This window comes from Homalodisca vitripennis, chromosome X, assembly GCF_021130785.1.
Source record: "Homalodisca vitripennis isolate AUS2020 chromosome X, UT_GWSS_2.1, whole genome shotgun sequence".
In the NCBI taxonomy this organism is placed as follows: Eukaryota; Metazoa; Arthropoda; class Insecta; order Hemiptera; family Cicadellidae; genus Homalodisca; species Homalodisca vitripennis.
Genome location: NC_060215.1, coordinates 9,524,083 through 9,537,534, shown reverse-complemented (window position 1 = coordinate 9,537,534; position 13,452 = coordinate 9,524,083). Strand labels below are relative to the sequence as shown.

The 13,452-nt window shown below is 36.1% G+C and overlaps 1 protein-coding gene across 5 annotated transcripts in view; it reads right to left on the bottom strand.

The window, feature by feature from the left end:
- The window catches only part of LOC124368659 (sarcolemmal membrane-associated protein), a 142,219-nt gene that overhangs the window by 39,050 nt on the left and 89,717 nt on the right, over window positions 1-13,452 (bottom strand). For all 5 annotated transcript variants that reach the window (XR_006922981.1, XM_046825910.1, XM_046825912.1 and 2 more), the window contains 2 exons: window positions 5,236-5,392; window positions 1,093-1,330 (listed from right to left, as the gene is read on the bottom strand). Coding sequence is in view for 4 of the 5 variants with exons in the window: in XM_046825910.1 (XP_046681866.1) it covers window positions 1,093-1,330; window positions 5,236-5,392 (395 nt within the window). In the remaining variant the exon portion in view is untranslated. The remainder of the gene's footprint in view (window positions 1-1,092; window positions 1,331-5,235; window positions 5,393-13,452) is intronic.

The window sequence follows — 13,452 nt, the reverse complement described above, 5'->3', positions numbered from 1 at the left end:
CTTTTTTTTAACACCATTGACGGTTTTAATTAATAACTGTTTAAATTTAGGAATATTTCCTGATGTTTTAAAAATCACCAAAGTTCATCCTATTTTTAAAAAAGGTAAAAGGAATGAAATAGATGTGTATATGCATGCAATAGGATACTTTCAACCAAATCTCTCTCTCACAAAACAATTATATGTCCAGTGCTTTTGTACGGATCTGAAACGTGGAGGCTAAATAAGAAGGATGAGAAAAAGCTTCTAGTTTTCGAGCATAGAATTTTACGTAAAATTTATGGGCCATCATATGAACAAGGGGTATGGAGAAGAAAACATAATAGAGAAATCAGGGAGCTCTACAATAGTACGGATGTAATAGGAGAAATAAAGTGCAGAAGACTCCGTTGGGCAGGCTATGTTTTGAGAAGAGAAGAGGAGTGCAAACTGAGGAGGGTAATGTACGGTAACCCAGAAGGAAGACGGCCCCATGGGAGACCGAAAGTGAGATGGTGGAACCAGGTGAAGGCTGATATGGAGAAGATGGGCGCTTCAGAGGAAGATGCAGAGGACCGTTCAAGATGGTGGAGCTTTGTTGGTGCGGCTAAATATTACCTCCGATATAAATGGCCCTAGGAGTATTAGTAGTAGTAGTAGTAAAAGGAATGAAATAGGAAATTACAGGCCCGTTGCTATTGTGCTGGTTTTGTCTAAGGTCATGAAAGTAGTCACAACACAACACAACATAAGAAATATATAACATACATAAATTACAAATGGTAGGTCTACCACGCACACAAGATCACGGCCTGGCGGTCAGTAGAGAGGTTGAAGTGTGTGGTTGGTTTATCAGCTTCAGTTTAGTTCACATTGTATTTTTATTATAATTTTATTTGTTTTATTATTATAATATTGTAACAATATTCTCATACAGTATATCTTATCATCAGCTGATGAACCAACAAAATTAGAATTTATGTGAATTACAAAACATAATTCATCAATTATGCTCAACAATTTACGTAACATTACTTTTGATAATTTCACCTCAGTAACCACTAACATTTTTAAGTGTGAAACTTTAAGCATCCAAGGAATGTAAAAACTCACTTTTTGATTTGTGATTCCAATCCCAATACTTGTGCCTGGAGTGTTGCAGCCTCTAGCCTGGCTGCCGCCAACTCCTCTGCAGCCCTGTTATCGAGCTGTGTCTCTGTCGCTACATTGTTTCTTTCCGTTATCGACTTTGATACTTCAAGTTCTTGAGAGACTACCCGCAACTTTTCCTTTACCAGCTCGGCCTCATTTTTACACTGCTTTGCAGTTTGCTGGGCCTCCTGCAGTTGCTCTGCAACAATAAATGTACACTTGAACCAGAAGCTCTAGTAATTCCTGTCCAAAATCAAAAGGAATTTAATCACGATGTTTTAAACATTGTAAAACTCAACACAATGATTCAAAGTCTTTTAACACATTGAATGCGGCTGGCACCGCACGGTGCCGCGCTTTGGGTGTCCTCGGGTGCGTTCGGCAACCGGACGGTGTCACGCCACCTTCTAGATTTCACAACGTCAGTGCTGTTTCAGCTTCTGCGTTGAGGAACGTATATTTCGCGCCGCGTGTAGAGTACCCTTGTTTGTTGTTCCACGTGGTTCGGGTTGAGTTCATCGGCTAATCTGTGTGTTTGGTGTATTTGTTATAGTTGTAGGGGCTGTGAACTTCGATGTGAACAATGGATGGTCCTAGTTCTAGCCAAATAAGACACTATTTGAGTGAGAGTGATGTGGAAAGTAGTTCTGACGATTCTGTGGCGTCTGCCGGCCCGGAGAGTGACATTGACCAAGCCCAGCTTGACGCGCCGCCTATTGTCAATGTTGGTGGCGCCCTGTGGACATCGAGGATGAGGACACGGGATGACCAGGAAGCTGATCAAGTGATTCTGACCCAATATGGTCACTTCGTACTGCAGGTATGCGAAGAATTCCCTTCATACAAAAGAAAACAAATTGCTTGTACCTGCCCCCGGAAACAAACGATCCTATCGATTGGTTTTTTTTACTACTTGATGATACCTTGTTGGAAAAAATTGTGTCTGCCACTAACAAAAATGCCTGGGAAATATTATTTTCCCCTAACCTCAAAATAAAATCAAGAATAAACAAATTGGCAGGAACTGACAGTGGCTGAACTGAAAAAATTTTTCGGGCTAATCTTTCACATGGGAACTGTAAAAATCAATCGTCTAAACGATTACTGGAAAACTGATCGTATGTTTAATTTTGGATTCGTGAGATCCCAAATGAGCAGAGACAGATTTCTCCTGATCCTAAGATGTTTAAAATTTTTATGAAAGTGACGAAGAGACTGTACCTGATGATCGCCTCTACAAAGTCAGGCTTTTGATTGACTATTTCAATCAAAAGATGAAAAACCATCTACTACCCAAGTCGAGAGTTGTCGATTGATGAAGGGAATGGTGCTATGGAGAGGACGTCTGCACTTTCGACAATACATTCAAGGAAAGCGCCATAAATATGGTATCAAGATTTACTCGTTATGTGAACCGGATGGACTTTGTGTAAGTTTCACTGTGTATTCTGGAAGGGAGGTGAACTTGGAGGAAAAGGTCATGCTAGCAAAGTAGTCAAGTATTTGATGAGGGGAATGCTTGGGGTGGGCCATTCATTGTATATGGATAATTATTATATCAGTTACCACCCTTGCAAAACCGAGTTACTGAGTGAGAAAACCTACTGCACCGGCACAATGCGCTCAGACCGAAAGCATGTTCCGCTAGATCTCAAGACAGCTCGTCTTGCCAGAGGAGAAAAGGCCAGAACGGTACGCCAATGGTGTTTTGATAGCAAAATGGTGCGACAAGCGTCAGGTGTTGTACCTATCCACAGAGTTTGAGAATGATTGGGCAATCTCAATGAATAGGTATAACCAACCTCGCCAAAAGCCTCTGCCCATAATACAGTACAACGCCCATATGAAGGGTGTGGACCGAAATGATTCAGCTTATGAGCTATTATGCCTTCGAACACAAATCAATTCGCTGGTACAAAAAAGATCTTCGTCCATTTCCTTCAGACGTTGTTGGTGAACTCCTTCAAACTTTATTTACAAAACCAACCCAAGGAAAAGATCGCTGTACCACTTTAGATTGTCCATCATCATCAACATGCTTTTGCCTGCAGCAAACGCAATCACACCTCCACTCCGGCCTAGACAACAAACAACTGTCAGACACGTATTGTCAAAAATGGACACACCTGACAACACAGGAGAAAGGATGAAGAGAAAACGATGCAGAGAATGCTCAAAGACAAAGAAAAGAACCATGACCCTTTTCTTTTGTGCCCAGTGCCCTGGCGAACCTGGCCTATGTGCACTGAGATGCTTCGACAAGTATCATGAGTAGGAAAGAAAATGAGGCAGGAAAAAGTGGAAATATTGTAAATATGTATATAATTGTGTGTATGACGGTTACAAATGAATGAATACTGTAAACAATTTGAACAGTGAAAAGTGTTGTGCGTGGAAAGTGACGGACGCGACTGACAACCGTCGGGTGTCCAATGGCATCTGACCTGCCGAGTGCGGCCGGCACCTTCCGGTGCCGCTACTATATTGTTGCTGTATATATGTATATATGGACATATACACATTCATTGATGGTGCATATGAAGTCTCCACATAATAATGGTAAGTAAAACCTAAAAAAAATATTTTCAGCATGGGCTTGTATTTTACGTATTTTCTGGCAGCAGTGAATGTGTTAACCAGGTTCTCAACAGACTCCATGCCTCACTGATTCTCCCACTGGCGGCTGGCACATGATAAGAAAAACACTAGTAAATTCAAACGATTTTCGATCACTTTCAACAATTCAATTTCACTTTAATAATTTCTCTTCAGGTGAGATAAACTTCATAGTTATATACTCTAAACAGCTTATACACTTTCTATATCCAGAATTCTTGTGTTTCTTATTTTTTTCAGTAAATTTATCTTTTACTTCATTAGAGTTAATGTTATTAAGCATATAATATATACAATTGGAATACAATTAAAATTACTAAAACAACATTTTTTGGGGAAAAATTCCGGTAAACATGTGAGCAAGTATACCAAGGCTATTTTTGTACAGGAGATTGTTCTACATGGTTTCACGTGAAGTGTACAAATATATTGGGTGTACAATACTACAAAAGTATTGCTCAGTCACAGAATATTCACTAGTCGTTACTTCACTTGATAAATATATGTAAACATACACCTAATCCAGGAGTTAAAAAACTGAAGTAGAGTTTAAAAAAACTCTGAATAAAGCTTTTCAGCAGGCTAGAGGAGAAATGATGAAACTGAGAAGTCATAGTGCACAGTTGGAAATAATGGACTTGGAGAAGGAAGAAACTATCCTTGCGCTGCAAAAGAAATTGGAAAATAAAAATAAAATAAAAATACCCAAACAGAAGAGAAATACATTTTTATCAAAGCTTGCTAATTAGACAGTTTAGTTCTAAAAATAATAAAAATGAGTTGATTACCACAGTTAAAAATAATGTTGCAAAAATCTAAAAAAAACTCTAAAATTTGTGAAAAAAGGAAACCTTCATAAAGCCAAGACCTTTTGAAAATCTTTCAATAGAAAATAGTGTGACAGAGGATCACAATGAAGGTACTCCAGAAAATGTGAAGGAATTGAAACCCCTTAAACAAATTTTAATCTGTACAGTAATGGGAAGGACCTGTCCTGGAATTGAAATGAGTGTCAGTCAACTCATGAATCTTCAGTTTTGTGACATGTGGTGGACATGAAGCACGTGTTTAGCAGTGAAAATATTGACATTGAACAGTTAAAACAGGTTGAAGTTCTAGTTATAAACTGTGGAAACTAACGATGTTGCAGTTAATTATGGACAAAATGCAATAAAAAATATCGGACACCATTGAAAAGGTAAAAAATACATCAAATTGTTCTTGTGGATTTGCCTTCACAGTATGTCTTAGTTGAGAGAATCAAATGTAACAATGTTGACCTCACCACTCAATCAAAAGAACTATAGAAATCACTCTAGTCTAACAAAGAATCTAATCTTTGTGGTTAAAAATACTGAGAAAACTATATAAACAAATTAAGTAATATTTATTTAATTGAAAGACTTGGATAGTTATTTGATAATTTATCAGATTTAGCTATTAATATACTCAAACTGTACAATGTACTTTCAGAACAAAACCAATTACTTCTGAGTAAAGTAGTTTCTTCTTTGTGTTTGTTGACGGACTCCACCTCAAACTTCTCTTGATCTTTTAAATGCAATATCGAGTTTTCTAGTGCGTTCAGCTGCTCCCGTAGCATATGAACAGATGTTTCTGTTTCATCTTTCAAATTCTGGGCTGCCTGTAACCAAATAAACACAATAATAATAACAACCAAATAATCATCTGTGGCAAGGGATGAAATCCAGAATTATTATAATCAACACAAGCGGGTGGACATACATCATCAAGTGACAATCCAATATTCTCACAATCAGATGTTCTCCATTAACATAAGAGCTGGGGTTAAAAAGGTTAAGATTCGTCATCGATGACTCATAGTACTTCTGAGAAACACTGTCCATTGAATGTGTCAACAAAATTAGCAACAGACATATACGAGGTGTGATCAAAAAGTTCCAGGACTTTTTATATACTATGGGAATGCAATGTCTCACAGCGATGCGGTTGGCAGCATTGTATTCCCTGACTCAGTAACACAGCTGTGTTTGCAGATCAATCATAACATCACTGAAAGTAACATTAGCACAGTTTGTTTGAGATTAGTTTTATAGAGTTTGGCTATTTTTTTGTTTAATGAAAATGAATATGAAAGAAGAGCAACGTGTTTGTGTGAAACCGAACAAAACGTTTTCTGAAACCTTTTTGATGTTACAAGAGGCTTTTGGTGAAGAATTGTCTAAGCCGATAATGCTGCCATCAGTGGTTCAAGAGGTTTAAAGATGGCCGAACAACCACAGACGACGATGCTCGTTCCGGACGCCCTTCAACGTCAATCAATGATGACAATGTTGCTAAAGTGAACGCTCTCGTACAATCAGACCGTCGACTAACAATCCGTGAAATGGCAGAAGAGTGTAACATTTCATTTGGGTCATGTCAGGAAATTTTAACCGAAAAACTTCAAATGCATCGTGTTGCAGCAAAGTTTGTGCCAAAACTGTTGACTGAAGACCAAAAACAACACTGAATTCATGTTTCTGAGGAACTTCTTCAAAAGGCAAATGACGATGAAAGCTTCTTGGATCATGTCATTACGGGAGACAAGACATGGGTTTTTGTTTACGATGTGGAAACAAAAGCCCAATCATCACAATGGACATCAAAAGGCTCTCCAAGACCCAAGAAAGCAAGTCAAGTCAAATCAAATGTGAAGGTCATGCTTACGGTTTTCTTTGACTGTAAAGGTGTCGTCTACTATGAATTCCTTCCACAAGGTCAAACAATTAATCATTTTGTTTATCTGGAAACCCTCAGAAAATTGCATAATGCTGTGAGAAGAAAGAGACCTGAGCTGTGGCAAAGTGGTGATTGGGTCCTTCACAATGACAATGCTCCAGTTCACTCTGCATTAGTTATCCGTGACTTTTGTGGAAAAAACGCAATGACTGTCATTCCTCAGCCCCCCTACTCACCTGACCTGGCTCCAGCAGACTTTTTTCTCTTCCCGAAGCTCAAGAGACCCCTGAAAGGACGAAGATTTCAAACAGTTGACGAAATTAAAGAAAAAACGACGGAGCTGCTAAACACCTTTACAAAAGAAGAGTTTTCTGGGACCTTTGATCAGTGGAAACACCAGTGGGAAAAGTGTGTAGCTTCCCAAGGGGAGTACTTTGAAGAAGACAAATTCGAATAACCTGTATGTTGTATGAATAAATGTATAAAAATTCAGTCCTGGAACTTTTTGATCGCACCTCGTACATGTGCCTGTTGCTAAATTTACTTTCTTTTTAGTAGATCTATTTTATTCATTATCCACTTTAGAGTCAAATTTGTTTTCAGTATTATTTATTGGTTTATTCTTGTTCCTATGATTTTTTAAAAATTTAGTCTTTTAGTTTTTGAAGCAGACTCTACTACTGTGTTCTTGGTTTGAAAACCTAGACCATTTTTAATTTTTACCCTGTTTATAACACTTTTATCCATACAATTCAAAATATCACTCACTTTAACCTTGTGTTTCAGAGTGTTAATACAATGAACGGTGTTGGTTATACCATGATATTTACGGTCACAGGCTGTTTGTTGCATAGCTGGTCTTTATTTACACTCTTCCATTACCAATTTTATATTTTATGCTCAAAGCTTCAGCTTTTTTTCTATTAAGTAAATAAACAGAATCAAAACGGTGAGTCTTTATATTTCTAAGTTAACACATTGACTGCGGTAAAAATATTTTACCGACTATAAGAATAACTAAACACTTAAACAAACAATGGTGGGCATGGTCCCCGGTGACCGCCGCACTCCTCAGTGGTGTTCTGTGGTGGTTGCTGGTGACCACACTGCGCGCAATGTGTAAATGAACCAGAGCACATTTGTAACTGCTACGAGGGCTATTCGGAAAGTAGATTACGTTTTGGAATTAAAAATTAACAAAGTATAGGAAACAATTTTTATTATATACATATGAAAGCCACACTTAAATACTACTTTTCAACATAGTCGCCATTCAAATTTAGGCACTTATATCGATGGACGAGCTTGACAATGCCTTCCTCATAAAATTTTGCTGCCTGTGTCTTCAACCAGTTTGTCACTTCTTGCTGCGTCGTCGTCAAAGCGCTGCGTTGCCAGCTACTTCTTCATTGTTGGGAACAAGTGGTAGTCACTTGGTGCAAGATCCGGGCTGTATGGTGGATGAGGAAATAACTCCCACTGGAATGATTCGAGAACTTCACGTGTGCGATTTGCCGTGTGAGGTCGAGCATTATCGTGAATCAACAGAATTTTCGAGCTCAACTTTCCCCTACGCTTGTTTTGGATCGCTCTTCTGAAGTTGTTTAACGTTTGGCAATACCTTTCTGAGTTGATTCTAGTGCCTCGTTCCAGGAAATCAACAAGAATTACACCTTTCTTGTCCCAAAAAAACCGTCGCCATAACCTTTCTTGCCGACATCGTTTGCAAACATTTTCTTGGTTTGTGATGTGAACTTGTGTGCCCCCACTCCATTAACTGTAATTTGGTCTTGCAGTTAACATGTTTCATCGCCAGTTACGATGCGATCGAGTAGTGATTCACCCTCTTTGTCGTAAGCATCCAAAATTGTTAAAACTGCAGCCATGCGCTGGTTTTTGTGGACGTCGGTCACGATCTTCGGTACCCATCTTGCACAAAACTTGTGGAAGCCAAGCTTATCAGTGACGATTTCGTATAACAAAGTTTGTGAAATTTGAGGGAAACTAAGCGAGAGTTCCGTTATGGTTAACTGTCGATTTTCTCGGACCTTTGCGTCAACTTTCTCAACAAGTTCGTCAGTCACTATGCTGGGTCTTCCACTTCGCTCTTCGTCATGAACATTTGTTCGGCCATTTTTAAACTTAATGACCCATTGTCGCACTCCACCTTCAGTGATAATGTTGTTCCCATAAACTTCACACAACTGCCGATAGATTTCTATAGGCTTACAGTTTTTAGCAGTCAAAAACCTAATTACTGCGCGCACCTCACAGTTGGTGGGATTTTCAATTGCGGCAGACATTTCACGGCTGGATAGCCACTGAGCGGTGGGACGTCCTGACACCAAGATGGCCACGCTAGTCCCACCCCTGGCGGCTACAGCGCAAAACATAATCAACTTTTCCGAACAGCTCTCGTATAATCAATCAATTCCAACTGTTACATGAAATCAGGTGTGTTATTGACCAAGCAAACATTTCTATGTATGAGTCCTTTTAAACTTTTTTTATATATAAAAAAACCTGCTTAAGTTACTGTATTGTCAAGCCATTAAATGTATTGTTCTATGTGCTACAAATGGATTTGATGATTATCATATCGAAGGTTCTTCAGAAATGCATCTTGGTTTAACAATTGATCACTCTCATTTTCGTCTTCAGTCTCAGTTTGTATCTCAACTCAGATTTTAGCCTTTGCTGTACAATACAACTGTTACTATCTTTGTATTTTAAATCTATTTTAACAGCAAAACGTATCTTCTCTTCCATTTGTGAGATTTTCCCCCGAGATCACTAATTTTGGTTTTGTTTATCTACCTTTCTCCGAAGAAGTTTGTTGTCAAATTTATTACCTTTTAATTCTTTATGTTAAAATTGATGATAACGTGATAAAATGATCATACATTTGATCTGATTCCAATTCATCAGCTCATACAGAGGTTTCTTTTTCAAACTTGAGTTGATTTGTGAGTTCACGTAATTTAGTGTGAATATAACCTTTTCCATACGTGTTTAGGTCATGATTGAATAGAAAAATTGTTCCATTATTATTGTTAACTTCTAAAATTGCTTTACTTAAGGCAGATTATGGTTTCCTCTTATTAAATTAATTTTCCTTATAACATTTGTAAGAAAACAAATTTGTTTATTACATACGGCTGTCGGTTTGGTTCCAAAAAAACACAGCACAATATTTGTTTTTGTAAATTCTTTCAACGTGTGATGGCCATGGTTGATAACCTCTTTTTCATTAAAAGAAAACATTGTATGTTTTCAAATAGTCTAAATAAAATACAACATTGACACCACCACCAAACAGTTCCCTGAGTGGCAGTCCGGGACTGCTAAGATAGACTGCAACAATTAAATATTCATTAATTTTCCTCTGTGAGTTAAATTTGCAATTTTATACAGTTTGTGTTCAAAAATTACCAAGAGAGTGTCTGTTTTATTAAAAACTTAGATTTAACTCTAAAATATAACTATCAAGTCAATATTAAATTTCATTTAAACAATATATCAACAAGTACAAAGTTGTAATTACTGAAATAAACCATTTAGTCCAGTCATTTTAGGTTTTTTAAACCTCAATCTGTGGAAAAGTTCCTATTGACCAGAATTTTGGTATACATCTTCATTATGGCGTTTTAATGAAGATGTGAAAAATTAACATTGATATTGTGCCGGCTAAAAATGTTATAAGGGTCAAAAGGTAACGAAGATCAGTTTTTTGCGAATATCTCACGACCTATGGCTTAAAGGTCAATAAAGGTCATTATAAAAATTATTTCTCATACAATTATCTACAAAAAATGTCTCTTGCATTTTTCTGTAAAGTCAACCGTTTTCGGACTAGAGTGCTGAGAAAGCGAGTAGAATGCACTCACATAGGGTATTGTATACCATACACACATAAGGCGTCAGTCTATTGCTTTTTATTAATGTATTTAAGTTTTGTTAAAACTTCTAACTTCTACTCGGGCGTTTTGTGACAAATATACTTATATTATAGAGGTTTTGTAACTTAGTAAAATCTACTATATATAATACAAATACCTTCACTGGCAGATGTTCCGTTCTTTATTGTTCTGAGAACTGTCCCTTTATACCTGCTACTGCCTGTCGGACTGTGTTTAGCTTAGTTGAAAAATATTTCTTGAGTGTTGAAGAAGTTATTTTCGTAGTTTTGTGCTCTTGAACAGTTTTCATAATGAGTGATAAATGTTTCATATGTAATGAATCGTTATCTAGTGGTGACGTAGTAGAAGTTAGACGTGGTCTACAAACATTAAAAAATGCTAATGTCACTAGAAGTGATGGTAGGCCTAATATTGAATATTTGAATATTTGAATACTGTGACATTTGTAAATGTTCACAGTAATTGTCATAAAAATTATACGAACAATTTGAGTATTGCGGCCTTCAAACGACGCCAAGAAGAGCAGAGTACATCAACATCTCCGGGCAAAAAAAGAACTAATTCTTTTGATTAAAAAAAAATTATGATTGTTTTGTGGAGAAGAAGCAAGTGAAGAAATCGAAAGAAAAAGGGGAAAAAAACAGATGCGCTATAAGAGAAGTAAGTATTCTCATATTTACAGACACAGTTTTAAAAGCTGCAGAGGTGCGTGGTGATAAATATGGAATGTACTAGCAATGTACGGTGCTCCAAAATCAGAAAATTCAATTGACAATTACAGATAAAGCTGCTTTGCTAAATTAACAAGACAAGGCACAGCTATGAAATTTCAATTATTACCACCCACTTCTTCAGCAACTCAACAGCATATGTATCGAGTCTATTATCAAATACAAACCTGGCTAGGAAAAGAAATTGATCCAGAACAGTAGGGTTGGGAGTTTAAAAATAATATATTACAGCCAATAACAACTTTATTGCCACCAGCACCCGATTATCTACTAAACACAATCTTTTGTAATTGTACAAAAGGTTGTGGCAGCAAATGTGGATGTAAAAAAAATTGGATTGAGATGTTCTAAAGCTTGTGGACACTGCCGTGGCAGAGTCCAAAGAAAATGATGAAGATGTTGATTTAAATACAGCAATAAGTCCACTTGTTTTTTCAGCAACTTTTGATGAAATTGAAATTGAGGATATCGACGATGAATAACAATAATACTGTAATAACATAAAATAATATTTCAATTATAATACAATCTTCCCGAATAATATTTTCTTTTATTTTTGTATAAAAGAAAATTATATACAAAAATATTTCCCTATTTTTCAATGTACAAATAAATAATTATTGAGCATAAAATAAAACTAAACTTTTATTACAGATCATGGATTATGCCTACGCCTTGCATTCTACCTCAAAGGTGGTGTGGAAACGAGTGCATCATCATAATGTAGTAGTTTCCTCAGCGCTCTAGCCCGAAAACGGTTAACTTTAAAGAAAAATGCAAGAGACATTTTTTGTAGATAATCGTATAAGGAATAATTTTTATAATGACCTTTATTGAACTCCAAGCCATAAGTCGCAAGATATTCGCAAAAAACTGATTTTCTTGACCTTTTGACCCTTATAACTTTTTTAGCCGGCACGATATCAATGTAGATTTTTCACATCTTCATTAAAACGCCATAATGAAGATGTATACCAAAATTCTGCTCAATAGGAATTTTTACGCAGATAAAACCTTAAATGACTGGACTAATTGTACATACGACAGTTATAAATTTTTCGTTTCCATTCTTTTCACATGGGCTGCTTGTCAGTATGTTTTAGTTCTTGGAAAGCATATAAAAATGGGCTAGAGTTAAACAATTAATTAAGCATGATTAATTAAAACAAACAATTAATTAAGCACGACTAATTAACAAACAATCAATTTCGTACTGCTTTCATTACAGACTGTACAATGATTCATGACTGTACAATGAGTCAGAGAAGTGGATTGTGCTAAGGATATGGCAATGTTTATTTACATAGTTGATTGACAGCTCAAAGATAACAGTCAAAACTCAAGTAGATCTATGCAGCTCATTGGCTGGTGACACTTCGGGACTTCAACAGGAAATGAGTACTGCAGGTATTAATCCACAACACCTACTGAAGTTTTCAATTTGTATTTAAAGTCATGTAATTACTGTTATTTCTATAATTAATAGTGTTCCTTTAAAAATTTACTAATTTTACTGTGTACGATAACACGTGATTCCACCACTAAAGAGTGAGCAATTGTTTATTTATATTAAATTAATTAGGATTATTTTACCATGGAAAATTGAATTAAATTCTCTAAAATCTAAATATTTATTTAAAATGTTATTTACGCTATTTTGTTCAAATTATTTACAGAAAACAAATTATATAGTATAAACTTGCATTAACTTTGCAACTCTTACCTATGTATGTGGATTGTGAAACATTATTGATACAATGAAAAGTTTGACAAATATATTTGTTTCAAAGAATGATATAGTTATCCATATGGATTTTCAGAATGCTATAACAATGCAATTTGTTATGTTGTTTCAGAGAAGTTTTTAGCGTATGATGTAGTAAAAAATATAATTAGACAGATCAAACATTATTTTTATTCATTCAAGACACAATTTTTATTATTTCTTTAGAGATTTACATCTGATTTGATAGGTTTCTACATTTGTTATTTATATTTGTATTGCATTTCAAATTGGTTTAGATGCTTTATTAGAAATAAACGGTTCATTTTTTTGATTTAGACAAGAAAATAGTGGAGATATATTGTTAATTTTCTAGAAAATTCATTTATGGTTGTTTGTAAAGAGATTTTGGATAGATTTCTGTTGTTCCAAAAAGTGATCTAGGAGTGACATTTTATATATATATATATATATATATATATATATATATATATATATGTACGAGGTGTGTCCAAAAAGTATCCGACCTTGACGTCTGGCATGAACTGACATTACTCGGTGGCAACGGCAATCTGGTCCCCTTCAAAGTACTCCCCTCCACAAGCCACTACCTTATTCAAACGCTCCG